The sequence below is a fragment of the Microcaecilia unicolor genome, chromosome 7 (assembly GCF_901765095.1).
Source record: "Microcaecilia unicolor chromosome 7, aMicUni1.1, whole genome shotgun sequence".
Taxonomy (NCBI): Eukaryota; Metazoa; Chordata; class Amphibia; order Gymnophiona; family Siphonopidae; genus Microcaecilia; species Microcaecilia unicolor.
The window spans coordinates 118843036-118860488 of record NC_044037.1 but is presented as its reverse complement, the minus strand read 5'-3'; the positions used below and the strand labels follow the sequence as shown (position 1 = coordinate 118860488).

Below are 17453 nucleotides of genomic sequence, written 5' to 3'. Positions count from 1 at the left end.
GAAGGAAAGGATAGTGAATTTCCTGGAAGCCAATAAGTTGCAAGATCCGAGACAACATGGTTTTACCAAAGGGAAATCGTGCCAAACGAATCTCATTGAGTTCTTTGATTGGGTGACAGGAAAATTGAATCAGGGACGAGCTATGGACGTAGTCTACTTAGATTTCAGCAAAGCTTTTGACACGGTTCCCCACAGGAGGCTCTTAAATAAACTGGAAGGGCTGAAGATAGGACCCGAAGTGGTGAACTGGATTAGGAACTGGTTGACGGACAGAAGCCAGAAGGTGGTGGTGAATGGAATTCGCTCGGAGGAGGGAAAGGTGAGTAGTGGTGTGCCTCAGGGATCGGTGCTGGGACCGATTCTGTTCAATATATTTGTGAGTGACATTGCCGAAGGGTTAGAAGGTAAAGTTTGCCTAGTTGCGGATGATACTAAGATCTGCAACAGAGTGGACACCCGGGAGGGAGTGGAAAATATGAAAAAGGATCTGAGGAAGCTAGAAGAATGGTCTAAGGTTTGGCAATTAAAATTCAATGCGAAGAAATGCAAAGTGATGCACTTAGGGAATAGAAACTCTCGGGAGATGTATGTGTTAGGTGGGGAGAAAATGATAGTTACGGCCGGGGAGAGGGATCTTGGGGTGATAGTATCTGAGGATCTGAAGGCGACTAAACAGTGTGACAAGGCGGTGGCCGTAGCTAGAATGTTGTTAGGCTGTATAGAGAGAGGTGTGACCAGCAGAAGAAAGGAGGTGTTGATGCCCCTGTATAAGTCGTTGGTGAGGCCCCACCTAGAGTATTGTGTTCAGTTTTGGAGGCCGTACCTTGTGAAGGATGTAAAAAGAATTGAAGCGGTGCAAAGAAAAGCTACGAGAATGGTAAGGGATTTGCGTTACAAGACGTATGAGGAGAGACTTGATGACCTGAACATGTATACTCTGGAAGAAAGGAGAAACAGGGGTGATATGATACAGACGTTCAAATATTTGAAAAGTATTAATCCGCAAACGAACCTTTTCCGGAGGTGCGAAGGCGGTAGAACGAGAGGACATGAAATGAGATTGAAGGGGGGCAGACTCAAGAAAAATGTCAGGAAGTATTTTTTCACGGAGAGAGTAGTGGATGCTTGGAATGCCATCCCGCGGGAGGTGGTGGAAATGAAAACGGTAACAGAATTCAAACACGCGTGGGATAAACATAAAGGAATCCTATTCAGAAGGAATGGATCCTAAGGAGCTTAGCCGAGATTGGGTGGCAGAGCCAGCCGGTGGTGGGAGGCGAGGATAGTGCTGGGCAGACTTATACGGTCTCTGCCAGAGCCAGTGGTGGGAGGCAGGGCTGGTGGTTGGGAGGCGGGGATAGTGCTGGACAGACTTATACGGTCTGTGCCCTGAAGAGGCAAGGTACAAATCAAAGTAGGGTATACACAAAAAGTAGCACATATGAGTTTGTCTTGTTGGGCAGACTGGATGGACCATGCAGGTCTTTTTCTGCCGTCATTTACTATGTTACTATCTGTCTCAGTTGTATTTTTTGCAATTCTGCTCTACATTCCGACAGCTCTATGAAGATACGTGGATCCCCTTTCTCTTGATGCTGTGCCTCCAGCTGCGTTAATTTCTGTCTTATGAGTAATTCGTGTGCCTCCCTTTTCCTCTTATTTTGTGCCCCCTTTCGTATTAAGTGTCCCCTGACTACAACCTTTAGGGCGTCCCTCAGAATCCCCTCTAAGCACATAAGCACCGCCACACTGGGAAAAGACCCAAGGTCCATCAAGCCCAGCACTCCGTCTCCGACAGCGGCCAACCCAGGCCCCAAGAACCTTTCAAAAACCCCAAATTTAATAACAATCAATGGACTTTTCCTTCAGGAATCTATCCAGACCCCCTTTAAACTTAGCAAGGCTAGCTGCCGTCACTACCTTCTCCAGCAATGAGTTCCAGAGTCTAACTACGTTCTGAGTAAAGAAAAACGTTCTCCGATTCGTTTTAAACCTACCACGTTTTAATTTCATCTTGTGCCCCCTGGTTCTATTATTGTTAGAAAGTGTAAACAAACGCTTCACATCTGTCCGCTCTACCCCACTCATTATCTTGTAAACCTCTATCATATCACCCCTCAGCCACCTTTTCTCCAGGCTAAAGAGTCCTAGCCGTCTTAACCTCTCCTCATAGGGTAGTCGTCCCATCCCTTTTATCATTTTTGTCGCCCTTCTCTTCACCTTCTCCAATTCATTTATATCTTTTTGGAGATGAGGCGACCAGAACTGAACACAATACTCCAGGTGCGGTCGCACCATGGAGCGATATAACGGCATTATAACCTCCTCATGTTTGTTTTCCATCCCTTTTCTAATAATACTCAACATTCTGTTCGCCTTCTTAGCCGCCGCAGCACATTGAGCTGAAGATTTCAACGTCCTATCCACATGACTCCCAGATCCCTTTCTTGGTCCGTAACTCCTAAAGCGGAACCTTGCATAACATAGCTGTAATTCGGGTTCCTCCTTCCCACATGCATCACTTTGCACTTGTCAACGTTGAACTTCATCTGCCATTTGGACGTCCAATCCCCCAGTCTCATGAGGTCTTCTTGTAATCTTTCACACTCCTCCTGCGACGAGACGACCCTGGATAACATTGTGTCATCTGCGAATTTAATTACCTCACTAGTTACTCCCATCTCAAGGTCATTTATAAATATGTTAAAAAGCAGTGGTCCCAGCACAGACCCCTGAGGGACCCCACTAACTACCCTTCTCCATCGAGAATAATGACCATTCAGCCCTACTCTCTGCTTCCTGTCTTTTAACCAGCTCTTAATCCATAATAATACACTGCCTCTGATCCCATGACTCTCCAGTTTCCTTTGGAGTCTTTCATGAGGCACTTTGTCAAACGCCTTCTGAAAATCTAGATACACAACATCCACCAGCTCCCCTTTGTCCCAGTGGCGTAGCCAGACCTGACATTTTGGGTGGGCCCAGAGCTAATATGGGTGGGCACTATGTATATATAAGTGTGAGTAGTTTTCTGGGGGGGAATCCTAAATAAATTTTAATAAACAGTCTGCCCAACAGCTGTCCTACAGCAACATAAACCACATACATATTCGGAACCTGTTATAACAAACATTATACCTTTTTGAAATATACGTCTCCCTTATTGATTGGAAAGAGCCTATATTCCCCCACTCTTCTCTTTTTTTCTTCTTGCAAACCTTAAAACCACCATACCGAGAATACAAAACACTGAGGACCTATAGAGCAATTCTACCATACCATAAGCAGTCATTTCTACAAGTCACACAAGGAAAAGGAAAGCATCTTAAACACTACAGTGAGCACTAGAACATCAAGTCACCTCTTCCACGTGTTTCTAATCATATACAGCTACCATTGCCCCCAGCTCCAAAAATGCAACAGAACAAAATGCACAAAGAACTGATAAACTGACAATTTTACAAGCGTATAAGTAACAATGTTAAATAAAATATTGTGCATTAAATATTTACACGCATAGAAAACACATAACCGAAGCTAAGCCCCGTTTTACAGAGATGCATCCAAATAACAAAACCCAGGGAGGAAGTGACGTCACGAGGCTGAATGGCCGCTTAATCCCGGAGCTTCGTTCTTCCCTCCAGTCAATAGGCACTATTCGCTATAATTTATCCTCTCACTGCATTCGCACGAACTGCAAATTGTTGCTGACTTAACTGGCTCCAGCAAGATGAGTAAAAAAAGCGGCGCGCCGCATCGGGAGAGCGAGCGTCTGTCGGCGAAGCAGCCGGAACGAGGCCTAGCGCACCCCGCCTCCCCCAAGGTATGCAGACTCCCGGAATCGAGCCAGAGTTCGTCCCGTGAAGAGCGCCACGAATCCGCCCCCACTCAGGCTCCCTCACAGGACCTGACTAAATGCTTGGAGGCGCTCAGGGCCGAAATTGTGGCGTCAAAGGAGGAAATTCTTGAACACGTGGATGCCCTGAGCGTCGACTTGAGGGAGCTGGGGGGGAGGGTGGAAACTTTAGAAGAGCGGGCAGACGAGCTGGGAGAGAGACATGATGAGACAGACAGACGCCTGCAAAAACTGACGGATCAGACAGAAGATCTGCGATTTAAACTGGACGATCTTGAAAACAGGGGACGCAGACAAAACCTTAGGTTTCGGGGAGTCCAGGAGAATGGGGACAAGGAGGATGTCCAGATGGTCGTGCGAGCCATATGTGCACAACTGATGGGCCCGGAGTTTGATGTCAGTGAGCTAGCAATGGACAGAGCACATAGAGCGCTGGGGCCTGCAAGGGATAACAGACCGCGAGATATTGTGGTGCGTTTCACCACCTACGCCTGCAAAGAGCAAATATGGCAAAAGGCTCGCCAGTCCCCCAACCTCGAGTTTAATGGGGCCCGCGTGGCGGTCTATCAAGACCTGTCCTTGTACACCTTGACCCTGAGGAGGAATATGAAGCCGGTCATAGAGATTCTAACTAAGGAAAAAATCTTCTACAGATGGGCATTTCCGTTTGCAATCTGCTTCAAGCTTAAGGGTGAGAAGCTCCGTTGTCGCACTGTGGCGGCAGCATGGAAGAGCCTTCATGAGGTGGGCTTAACATCTACGGAAAGTCCGCCGACGGAGCTGGCTCCTTCAACAAAAGCACGGCTGCAGAGATGGAAGAGAGTTGAAAAAGGGGCAAAGAAACCGCGATCTCAGACCTGAGAAGCACCGGCTGGACAGCGTTGTGAAAATTCAGTTTTGGAGTCTCAAGCCCCAATGGGGGAAGAGACGACTTTATGATTAAGGGAGAGTGTCTTAAATGCTATAATATGAAACAGGGTAGTGGACCTTCATGTGTAAGTGGGAAGAGAGGAGGAGGGAGGAACGTGGGAAGGGGGGATCGAGGGGAATTGTTTATTTTTGGTTAACAAGTTGTAGTAAAAAATTTTGAGATTTGGCTAGTGGGGTTACTTCTTCAAAGTCCCAAGCAGTGCCGTATAGGGCTGGTTGGTGGGTTGAGGAGAGGGGATGGAAGGGAGGGGAGTTGGAGGAGAGAAAGGGATAGGGTGGGAATGGGGGGGGGGGGGGGGTTGGGCAGTAAGGGTAGGGAATAGTAGGGGAGGGAGGGAGTTAGAGTTAGGGTCAAGTCTTCCCTGGTTCACATCTTATTTTTTTTTTCTTCACCGAAGTATAAATGGTGGACTTTAGGGTTTGCACATACAACATAAAGGGGCTGAACTCACCATATAAGAGGCACGCCTTGATACGGGAATTAAATTTGACGAGGCCACAGGTTGTCTTCTTGCAGGAAACGCATTTTCTTCGAAGGCATGAGGGGCTCTTGTCTTTTAAACAATACCAACAAGTGTACTGTGCCTCTGATGTGGCTGGTTCTAAAAAACGAGGGGTGGCCATAATGTTCCATAAGGATACCCAGGTGCAAGTCTTACATTCTAGAAAGGACAGGGAGGGCAGATTTCTGTTTTTGCATGTGATGTTGGAGCAGGAGGAATGTACACTGGCTAGTGTATATGCCCCGAACGAGAGGCAGGATAAATTTTTCCTGCGCCTGCGGAGGGAATTACAGGCCTTTGTTAAGGGTAAATTGATAGTGGCTGGTGATTTCAATGCCACCATGCAGCCAGGTTTGGATAGGTCAGCTCCTCCTGCTCTGACTGACTGTAGAATTTCCCGCGCTTTAAACTGTTTGGTTGATGAGATGGGTTTATATGATGTCTGGAGAATTGGGAACACCAGGGGGCGGGAATATACATTCTACTCAACAGTACACCTCTCTTACTCCAGAATTGACTTCATTTTCTTGGACAAGATGCTGTCGGTTGGGGTGGGGGGGGGGGGGGGCCAATATAGGTCACATCACGATCTCCGATCACGCTCCAGTCTGGGCCAATATCCCATCTTTGCGTGAGGAACAGCGTGATCGGAGATGGACGATTAATAATTCACTGCTACAAGACCCGGAACTGGTGGTGAGATTTTTCCCAGTATTAAAAGAGTATTTTGATATTAATATGGACTCTGGACCATCACTGGGTACAGTCTGGGATGCTTTTAAAGCAGTAGCGAGAGGGTATTTCCTTAAGCAGGCTGGTCAGAGGTCTCGAGTTCATAAGGAACGCCTGTCCAAATGTATGGACAAGTTGGGCGATTTGGAGCTTAAATATAGAGAGACTGGATCGGTGTCCGACTATCGGAGACTGCAGGCTATGAGGCTGGAAATAACTGCCCTACACGAGGATAGTTTGAAATTTGTGCATGCAAGGGTTAACCAGGTGTATTATGCATGTACTAATAAACCAGGAAGATTATAGGCCACTAAATTACGAAAGATGAGATCTGACCGGCACATACTAAGGATGAGGGGTGCTAGAGGTGAGGTGCTGCACAAATCCACACAGATCAGAGATTGTTTTGCACAATACTATGAAAAATTATATCGAGAGGATGCTGCTGTACAGACGGACAAAATAGATGAATATTTGGAGGCGAGGGGTTTGATGGTTCTTTCTGAGACACAGAGGTTGGAGCTAGACCGGCCGGTGGGAGTAGATGAAGTGATAAAGGTTATCAAGGCATTGCCAACGGGGAAAGTGCCGGGGCTAGATGGTTTTACTAACGAATTTTACAAGGCCTTTGCAACCCAACTAGCGCCCTATTTGACTCTGATCATTAATTCGGTACGTGAGGGAGCTTCTTTGCCATCGACGATGTTGGAGGCATGGGTGGCAGTAATACCCAAGCCCGGTAAAGACAGAACTGAATGTGCCTCGTACCGGCCAATATCGATACTGAACACGGATGTCAAAATTTTGGCTAAGGTTCTGGCCAACAGACTGGGGAGGGTGTTGCCTTGTTTAATCCATCCAGACCAGGTAGGCTTCGTGGCTAATAGGCAAGCTATGGACAATATTCGGAGAACAGTGGACCTCTTATATGCAACCCGGACAAGGGCAAGTCCAGTGGTTCTCTTGGGGCTGGACGCTGAAAAAGCCTTTGACCGGGTCCACTGGGGGTTCCTTGACAAGGTCCTCGCTAGGGTTGGGATAGGAATCCAATACAGGACCTGGATTGGGGCATTGTACACGGAGCCACGAGCGTGTGTGAGGGTGAATGGCGGACACTCGGCGGCGTTTCAGCTAGGCCGAGGTACGAGGCAGGGTTGCCCGCTGTCTCCCTTGCTCTTTGCCCTGGCAATGGAGCCCTTGGCGGAGGCGATTAGAGAGCATCCGGACATTGCCGGGGTGAAGGTGGGAGGACAGGAATATAAAGTAGCATTATTCGCGGATGATGTCCTCCTGTCACTGACAAATCCGCTAATTTCCTTACCTAATCTCATGAAAGTGATAGGGGAGTACGCTGGAATTTCTGGATATAAACTCAATGCTAGTAAGTCTATAGGAATGGCGGTTGGGGTAGCTTCGAGTGTAATGGAAACGTTGAAGACATTTTTTCTTTTTAAGTGGGAGGAGAGTGCTTTGAGCTATCTGGGTGTGAAGATTTCTAGTAACCTATCTGCGCTGTTTGACAAAAACTACCTAGCCCTTAAGAGGGAGATACAGAGGGATTTGGACAGGTGGTTGAATGTGGGTTTATCCTGGTTCGGGCGCATTGCAGCAATTAAAATGAACATTTTGCCCAGACTGCTATACTTGTTCCAGGTCTTGCCTTTGAGACTGTCTAGGTCCTTCCTGTCTGGGCTTCAAGATGCTTTGATCCGGTTCATCTGGAACCATAAAAAACCGCGATTGCCCCGAGCATTGTTATACAAGAGCAAACGGGAAGGAGGTCTGGCAGTTCCCAATCTGACATGATATTATTGGGCGGCACAGGCGAGAGGGGCTATTGATTGGTTTAGAGGGGAGGACCATAAAAGATGGGTGGCTATTGAGCAAGCTTTGGTGGGTTCGCGTGCCCTAGGACATTTAATGTGGCTACCCAGTAAGTACAGGGGAAGGATAGATAGATTTCCGCCCACAGTCCAGGCCACTTTTTATTATTGGGATTCTATGTTCCCGGATCGCCAACCGATAGTATCAGGTTTAGCCCCAATTGTGGATAACCCCCTATTTGAACCAGGTATGGGCAGTAGACCTTTCTGTGATTGGGCAGCCGCAGGTCTGGATTTGCTAGGGCAGTTGCATGTGGGTGATAGGGTGGTCCCTTTTGAGATTTTGAGGAAAGATTATGGACTTGGCTCCAGTGACCATTTTGCCTACTTGCAGCTTCATCATTTTCTTAAGGGGCCTGTTTACGGTACATGCTTAAGGCGGGACACGCACCCGATGGAGGAGGTGTGTGTGGACACTAAGCGTACGAGGGGTCTGATATCCTTTTTGTATGATTACCAAATGAAGCTATCAAAATCATATGTACTACATAGACAGAGATGGGAGCAAGAGCTACAATTCACACTTCCAGAGGCTAGCTGGTTGACTCTTGAGAAGAGTATTAGGAAGGCATCCTTGGCGGTGGCCTTACAAGAAAATGCGGTTAAGGTGTTTTACAGATGGTATTTGACACCCGCTAGATTACACCACATGAATGCCCAAATATCACAGAGTTGCTGGCGAAATTGCGGGGCGGTTGGAACCGCAGGGCACATTTGGTGGACATGTCCTAAAGCACAGGCTTATTGGAGGGAATTCAGACACACCTTCAAAGATGTGCGGTGGCATCCCTCGATCTTTCTGCTGGGGCACGGCCCGAGGGTCTTGCGCCCCATCAGTGGCTTTTGGTGCGTGCCTCTCTGAATGCGGCACGGGTGAACTTAGCTCACAGCTGGAAATCTCCATTGGTTCCCCCAATGGTAAGATGGATAACCAAGGTCAGATACATTTGTGAAATGGAACGGTTGACTGCTGTAAAACAAAGAATGTTGCCCAAATGGCAGAGAATTTGGGAACCCTTTTTGGCTAAGTGCGTAGAATAATTGCAGTTTTGGATGAGAATAAAATTGGGAAGACGGGTGGGTGGGGGGAGGGAGGGTTAGAGATTGATAGAGGGGGGTTAGGGCACAAGGGTGGGGTAGATCCAACTGTAAAATCATAAAATGTTTGAAGTATGTTGAGCTTTGTATATGAAAATGTTAATCTGTTAGCAGTTTTGCTTGTTACATTGACTAGATTGACCTGGATTGATAGTGAACCAGTATAATTTACTTGTATTATGTAAAGATAGTTAATGGTTGTGTTTGATTAACAATGCTGAATAAAGACTTCTATAAATAAATAAATAAAAAACCCAGAAAACCACCTGAATCAATGGCCGCCCCTTTCCCCTTTTAATTGTCCTGTTGGTTATTTTGAAACCTCCAGGTTAAAAACCTGTTTATCCAGACTGGTTTCCACTCCACCCCGATCCTTCCTTCCCTCCATTTCTCAACCCCTCCTTTGACACAAAGCCATGGATTGCCCTACCCACCTTCTCATCCCACCCCAGCAGGAAGCTGCCTCTGCAGGAAAGCCCCGGGCTTTGCAGGGCCCTTTTGTGTGGACAAGAACAGCATAAAATAAAAATCCTAATTAGAAAAACAACAACACACATACACATCATTCAACTATCTACGACAAGGCACAGCCACCTCCTGCAAAAACCAAACAGAAAAACACTCTCTCATCCCTTCCCTGGCTCATGTATTTTCTGGCCACACTTAACAGGAGCAAAAATAAAAAAAAAAAATCAAGAGATCAAAGAAAGCCCCAGTTCATTTAATCAGCCATGGTGCTCACCAGCTGCTTCTCAAGAAAGTTGAATCCAGTCCCCATCCAGCCGTGATGCAAACCTCCTCCAACCCCTCTGCTCGGGATAAGGAAAGGAGCAGGCCCCCTTTGGGCCTTCCCTCACTGTGTCCCGCCAGGGCGGGACACAGTGAGGGAAGGCCCGAAAACGAGGCGATTTCTTCTTTTGTGCAATGCACGCAGGACAGACTCCACCCCCTTCTCTGCCTGGCCTGGAGGGAAACCTGCCAAAGTCTCATCTCTGCAGCCAATGGCTGGAATTCGCCACTGCCCCACGTTCGCCTCTGGGTTTAGCGTTTCCCCTCCTCCCCCCGGAGCGCCAAGGCAAGGACCATTGCAGCGGAGGAACAGACAGAGCAGACGCGAAGCGGAAATCGACTCGTCATCTTCGGGCCTTCCCTCACTGTGTCCCGCCCTCCGAGGGCGGGACACAGCGAGGGAAGGCCCGAAGACGACGAGGCGATTTCCTTCTTTTCCAATGCAGTGCACGCAGGGCAGCGAAGCGCTGCCTGCGAAAGCGAAACAGTTTTTTTTTAATGCCCGATTTTCCGAGTGCTGACTGGGTGGGCCTGAGTTGTGATTGGGTGGGCCTGGGCCCACCCAGGCCCACCCGTAGCTACGCCCCTGCTTTGTCCACTGGTTTGTTCACCCCCTCGAAAAAATGCAGTAGATTTGTGAGGCAAGACTTCCCTTCACTAAATCCTTGCTGACTTTTTGTCTCAGTAGCCCATGCCTCTGTATGTGCTCTGTAATGTTATTCTTAATAATAGCCTCCACCATTTTTCCCGGCACCAACGTCAGACGCACCGTTCTATAATTTCCCGGATCTCCTCTGGAACCCTTTTAAAAAATCAGCGTTACATTGGCCACCCTCCAATCTTCCGGTACCACACCTATTTTTAGGGATAAATTGCATATTACTACCAGTAGCTCCACAAGTTCATTTTTCAGCTCTATTAATACTCTGGGATGAATACTTTTCAGTTTGCAGAACTGCCCCATTACATCCTTCAAGTTTACAGAGAAATCATTTAGTCTTTCTGACTCGTCTGCTTCAAATACCTTTTCCGGCACCGGTATCCCTCCCAAATCCTCCTCGGTGAAGACTGAAGCAAAGAATTCATTCAATTTCTCTGCTACGGCTTTGTCTTCCGTGATTGCCCCTTTAACACCACAGTCGTCCAGCAGCCCTACCGATTCTTTAGCCGGCCTCCTGCTTTTAATATACCTAAAAAAAATTTTGCTATGTGTATTTGCTTCTAACGCTAACTTTTTTTCAAAGTCTTTCTTAGCCCTCCTTATCTCCTTTTTGCATTTGGCTTGACATTCCTTATGTTTTATCTTATTGTCTTCAGTTGGTTCCCTTCTCCATTATCATTAAATTTCAGATATTCGTTTATTATATTGCACACCTCTTGGCAATCCTTCTCCTCTGCTATCAGGGTCTCATTTAGTCTCCATACATTTCCCTGCGCCTCCTTTCCCAATTTTCCCACTACTACCCACACTGGGGCATGATCTGACACATGTATACTTTCAATCCCTGATTCCTTTATCTCCCCCCACATTGACCGGCTACACCATACTGCATCTATCCTAGTGTATGTCTGTTGCGCAATTGAGTAAAAGGAGAAAGTCTTCTGTTTGGGATGTTGTAATCTCTAGACATCCACCAGGTCTAGCTCTGTCATTAATTTAAGAAATTTGCCCCTGCTTTGTCGTGCTCCCCCATCACGTCCCGTCGAGTGATCCATGGTTGAGGCCGGGAAATTGAAGTCTCCCCCCCATAATTATCTGCCCCCTCCCGAAGGAGCCTAGGTCTGATCTTATAGTCTCAAAAAAGGCTCCTTGCCTTCCATTTGGGGCATACGTGTTAATAAGTGTAATGGGCTGCTCTCCCATTTTCCCCTTGACCGCTATGCGTCTACACTCCCTCCCCTTGTATATTTCTTCCTGAACGAATCTTAAGTGCTCTTTTACATATATCACCAGCCCCCCCCCCCCCCCCCGTTGGGATCTGCCAATATAAAACTCTCCCCCAATCGTTGATGTCGTATTAAGGACTCGTCCTGTTTCCTAATATGAGTTTCCTGCAACATTATCACATCCCATTGCAACCGTTGTGATTCTTTAAATATAATGCTCCACTTCCCAGGGTTATTCAAACCATTGACATTCCATGTCCCTACCCTTAGTCCCCCCCAACCTTTTCCCTTTTCCCCTCCCCCTCCCTTTACCTCCCTCCCCTTCGTGCCCCCTGTACCTGGCCTCTGTCCCTCTGTGCCAGTTCTATCCCTGAGGAAGTAAGCCTCCGCCAGAGACCCGCCCTCCAAATACAACTCCCCAGTGTCCTCCCCCCTGTTCCAGTGACTCCAGCATATATAATCCCTCACCCATCTTTTACCACTCTCTCTTTTACCAGCAGTCAGTCTTGTGGTTTAATCATCTAGGTATCCCTGTTGTTTCACCAGCCCGCCATTCTCAGTCCACTCCGCTCTCCTCCAGTCCAGGGCCAGCTGCTTTCGGTGGCTCACGTCCCTTTGCTCCTCTCACTTTATTCCATCCCTCTTTGCCTGCCCTTGGGGTTGCTGGCCTCTGCAACCATTCCTCTTCCGCTGCTCCTGGTAGGTCCGTGCAGCCCATCTCTCTCAATGCTTTCAGGCCCCCTCCATTGTCTGGATCCTCCTGCTCTTTCCTCCCACTGTAACTTGCATTCTAAGCGGGTATAGCCAGCTATATCTCAGTCCTGTTTTTTGCAAATACAAAGTTATCTCCTTGAAATCTCTCCTTCTCTGCAGCGTCTTTCTTGCCGGGTCTTGGAACACCTGAGGTTTGCAGTTTTTCCAGGCAATTTCGCCTAGTCCCCGAGATTTTTTCCAGACTGCTTCTTTGGTTCCGAACTCATGGAAGCAGGCCACTATGTCTCTGGTCTGTCCTCCCCTCTGAGGACCTAGGCTTCGATATGCCCTGTCGATTGTATAGCATTTGAGATTCTGGTTGTCTCCTCCATTATTTCCAGACCCCATAATAAAGTCGCACATTTCCTGGACAACTTTCCTCGCGTCCTTAAATTCCTCCTCCTCTGGGATCCCTTTGAAACGCAGATTACATCTGCGGGATCTGTTTTCTAAGTCCTCCCGCTGGAGTTCTAGTTTTCCTCTCGATTGCTGCTCTTTCTTCAGGGCCTTCTGTAGATCTTGTACCTCCTCTGCCATGTTTTCCGCTCTCTCCTCCATCTCCACCACTCGGTTGCCAATCTCTTTCAATTCTTCGTGCAGACTTCCCACTGCTGTCTGAATACTTTTCCTTTTGTTATCATCTCTTCCTTCAGTTCTTTAAACCATCTAGTGAAATCTGACTTACTCATATCAGTTTCCTGCTCCGATGGTATTTCGGGGTCTGGGTCCAACTCTGAGTCTTTGTCCGCCATTTTGGCTCCTCTCGATGCTACTCTCGAGCCTGCACTCTGTCCCGTTCCCGGGGTTTCCGATATGTATTTAAACTTTGCCAGCCATTTTCTCGCTGCCATGCTCTGAGCTGTTTTGCTGCCTGCACTAGAATGAAGTTCGCTTTGATTTACGGGGGTTAAAGCGCTTCTTTACTCTGGCTATGTCAGAGCTCCGCTCTCAGGCAGCCATCTCCTAGTGCTGACGTCACTTCCTCTCCTCCACTGGGGCATATTTTATTTCATTCTCTTACTGCTTGCTTTGCCAGGCAGTTCTTTGTATGACTGGCACAGTTTTTCCTATACTACAGTACTAAGGGTTATCTCTCCTCTCTCTTTGTGCGTACTAGCTCCAGTCTCCATGGTATCTGCAGCGGCACCTGTGGCTCTAATTGCTTCTATTGCCTTTTTGCACGTTTTCATTGTAAAGGACAGCTAGTGTTGTTGATGGAGCTCCTTCAGTGTAAGGGTAGCTTAATGGTTTAAGCAACCATCTGTGAGTGACCGCTGAGATCTAGAGGTCGCTGGGTCACGCCACACTGCAGCTTGCTATCTGTAGTGCACAATACTGCAAACAGCCCTATTCTGCTACACCATCTGACTCTGGTTCTTAGTCACACTTGTTAGCTCCTGTGCACAGCCAGTTCTAGGACACAGCTATACCAGCCAATTCTTGACACTTTCTGCAAGAAGTTAGCTCTAGCTTGGGCATTGGATAGCTGAGGTGGCTTCCAAGTCACATTTGGCAAGCTACCCTTTTAAAAGTATCTGGTGCCCTGCTCCATCTCAGAATGCCGGGCTTTGTCTGATTTCTGGACACAGACCCTTACGCTGACTCTGGACATCAAGTTTAGCACTGTCTTGGGGAGTCGGGCCTTCATCGGCCTCTGGATGTCGAGCCTTTCCTGGTTGTGCCTTCTTCCGACTCGAGTTCGACTCTTGTTCCATCTTGGGATGTCGAGCCTGGCGCTAGCTCCGGTGGTGACACCCTACCCTGTCTATGGGTTTGGGGCTGAGTGCTTTCACAGGCAGTAGGGCCTTGTCCTGTCTCAGGTTCACAAGTTTGGCTATGTCTCTAGTTCTCGAGATTGGCTCTGTCTCTGCCTGCCAGCTCTTTCTCTGTCTCGGGATGCCAAGACTTACCCACCCTCTGGTTTTTGGGCTGGTCCGTTCAAGTTGTCTTCCTGACTCCAGCCTTGGCTAACGGGTTTCCCTCTGTCTTGGTCTTATGGTATTACACCGTATTGGAGGTCGAGTTTGGCTCCGTTTTAGAAGTCAGCTTTGGCTCCATTTCTTGAGGTTGGGCCGCGTGCCCTTCCTTGACTTCTGGCTCTTGATGCCTAGCTTTGCTCCGATTCTGGGGCTGTAGTCTCTTTCAGTGGTCGCTTTTGGCAGGTTGTGCCTGGTTCAGATTCTGGAGGGTCAAGTTTGCTTCTCCTCTGGTTCTTGGTCTTTGCCAGTGATGCAGGTTGGGGTCTTCTTCCGTCTCTGACTGGCTTCCAGGCTTGGTCTCTGTCGCTCGAGTTTGGCTTCTTCTCTGATAGGAAAGCAGGGATCTCTTTCTGCCTTTCAGGTCTGGATGCCATCTTGCCTGGTCTCTGGTGGGCGAGCTTACCCTCCTTGCCGCAGGGTGGCATCAAGCCAGCACTGGGTATGGCTATCGTTCGGGAGGTGGGCCTTGTTCTACTAGCGGGGATCGAGTTAGCCTTCCTCTCTTGGTTTTGGGTCTTGCTCGGTCTTCTGGCTGTTGGGTCTTGTTCCATCCCCAATGGATGAGCCAGGTATTCTCGCCGGCTGTCGAGCCATAGGTCATGTCTGCACGGCCTGGGTCTTGCCTGGTCTCTGGCTATGGCGGTCCTCTATGACTATGTCTGAGCCTTGCTTCATCTCTGACTTGTGAACCTTTTAGGGACTGGCTCTGTAGCTCCTTGTTGTGGCTGTCTACATTGCGGGATGGAGCGGATTTCCGCCGCAAGATGGCAGCTTTGGTCCCACAGTCTGGGGCTCGGATGGTACGTCTCGAGAGGTCAGACCCAGCTTCTTCGGCGGGTGTTGGGCCTTCCTCGTTCAGTCATCAGATGGCTTTGTGCCTTGTCTGGTTGCGGAGTATTCTTTCTTTCGGCGGTTGGACCTGGCTTCTTTTTTTCATGACTCCAGTTATATTGCTTCTACTGGTCCTGAAGGGTGTTTCTTGTTCCATCTCGGGATGGCGAGTTTTCTCGGGATTGCACCCCTCCTGCTTCCTCTGTTTTTTGGATCTGGCAATGGTGCTGCCTGTTGGGGCTTGTTCAGGATCTATGGTCCCACCCTACTTCAGGACTGCTTTGGTACATCCCATTCGTCTCTGGATTGATCTGTGGGATGCTATGGAAGGTAAATTAGTACTTACCTGATAATTTTCTTTCCATTAGTCCCAACAGATCAATCCAGAGGCTCACCCTTTGTTGATATTGACTATTTGCTTTCTTATGCTTGTTTAGGTTTCTTTAAAAAAAGAGAGAGAGATTTAAAGACATCAGGCTACAGTTTACCACTTTGAATATTTCCCTCCCACAGGAGCAGTGGAGGAGGAGCCTACTTGGCCTTGATAGAGGCAGGAGAGGACTTCCATGTTGGATTTATTCTTCTTCTATCGCTTTTGTATCGACCGTACTGAGGTTAAAATGGATGCACAGGTCCACATATAGTAAACCTCTGAGGTTCTCACTATCTCCACCTGCTGGTAGAGGGACATAACCCACTCATCTCTGGATTGGGATTTGGGACTAATGGAAATAAAATTATCAGGTAAGGTAATTTTACCTTAGCAAGCAGCTGCCAACGTTTCCATGAGGATATATAGGCGTGGAGCAGGATGTGTGTGGGGGGGAGGGGGGTCCAGATATGTGCAGCCCTCATTTTAGCATTGAATGGTTAGTAGAGGGAGGACCCAAAATTACTCATCATTGGATATTCTGCACATTCTGATTTCAGCAATGTTTTGTTATTCTTTGTTATGAAAAATCAATAACATATTTTGCAACAACAAAGGGACCTCATTATATGTGACCCTGCTTATGTATGGTGCTTGCACATGAGTGATGCTGTGATCCTGGGGAGTAATGCATCACACTCACCTTTCCAAGCTGCTCCTTTTGGATCTCCATTGTGTGGAGGCAAGTGGTGGTGGTGCACAGAGAAATTAGGCTGCCTGCACAGTGACATAGCTGTGCACACTGAGGAATGTTCTTCCACATGCAGAAGTATATATGCATGTTTTGCACCTGGAGGGGACGTCCTGTAGTTACCATGGATGTTCTCCCCACACGGGGACCAGTACCATTGTTGCATGTTTTGCGTAGTATATTTTTGATTGGCAGAAACATTTATCTCAACGTCTATGACATTTGCAGTGCATCATCTTTCTAAATTTTTTTCCAGTATTTTCAAATATTGGAAAACATTTAGTTCTTTTTTTTTTCTATTATGGACTTGTGCTTTTAGACATTTTCCAAAAAAAACGTTATTTCAGCATTTGAACATCATATTGAAAATGCCCCTCAAAATATAACATTGAGGATCCTGCCACCCAACAAGAATAAGTAAGTGCAGGGCTCTTATTTCCACTACTTGAATTTCACAGCCAGAGACCCTTGCAGAACCCCTATGAGCTACCCGAGCTCAACTCTGGCTACTAACAAGTACAGGCCAAAGCTTTTCTTCTACGCTATTTAGTAACAAGCCAGAAACTGAGACCCCTTTTTACAGCTACTGATTACTCACAAATAAAAATGCTAAAATCTAAGAAGCATCAAAAATCTTTATAAACTGTGGAGCAATTTTTGAAAAAGAGTAATTGATAAAGACCAGACATAAGCAGGTTTGTTTTATGTGTTTAAGATGAGGTGAGGTAGGGTGGGAGTGGGACAGGATCTATTTCAAAGAGCAGGTGATATGGAGTGTGATAAGGAGTGGAATGTTATAAGGTAGCTTTTGGGTATGAAACATTTTTTACCTTTCTCATTTTCTTCCTCAGCGTCCTCCATTCAGCACTGACATCTTCAGCCTGGATCAGGTGCCATTGATCACAAATTATGTCCTCAACACCTACTTTCGTCACTTCAAGCTCTATAAATATGTCTTTACTTCACAGGTAGCAATCATTCTACATATGCATATTACTCTGTACTTGCGTACACAACGCGGAGAGACATTTAGAGACGTATTTTCAAAACACTTAGACTTACATTTACGTGGAGTGGCATTTTCGATATGA

General features: G+C 47.4%; 1 protein-coding gene across 3 annotated transcripts in view; it reads left to right on the top strand.

Moving 5' to 3' along the window:
* The window catches only part of CCDC189 (coiled-coil domain containing 189), a 132604-nt gene that overhangs the window by 71055 nt on the left and 44096 nt on the right, over positions 1–17453 (top strand). For 2 of the 3 annotated variants that reach the window (XM_030210511.1, XM_030210512.1), the window contains exon 6: positions 17214–17330. The exons of the other annotated variant lie outside the window; for it this stretch is intronic. In XM_030210511.1, the coding sequence (XP_030066371.1) occupies positions 17214–17330 (117 nt within the window). The remainder of the gene's footprint in view (positions 1–17213; positions 17331–17453) is intronic. 3 annotated transcript variants of the gene reach the window in all.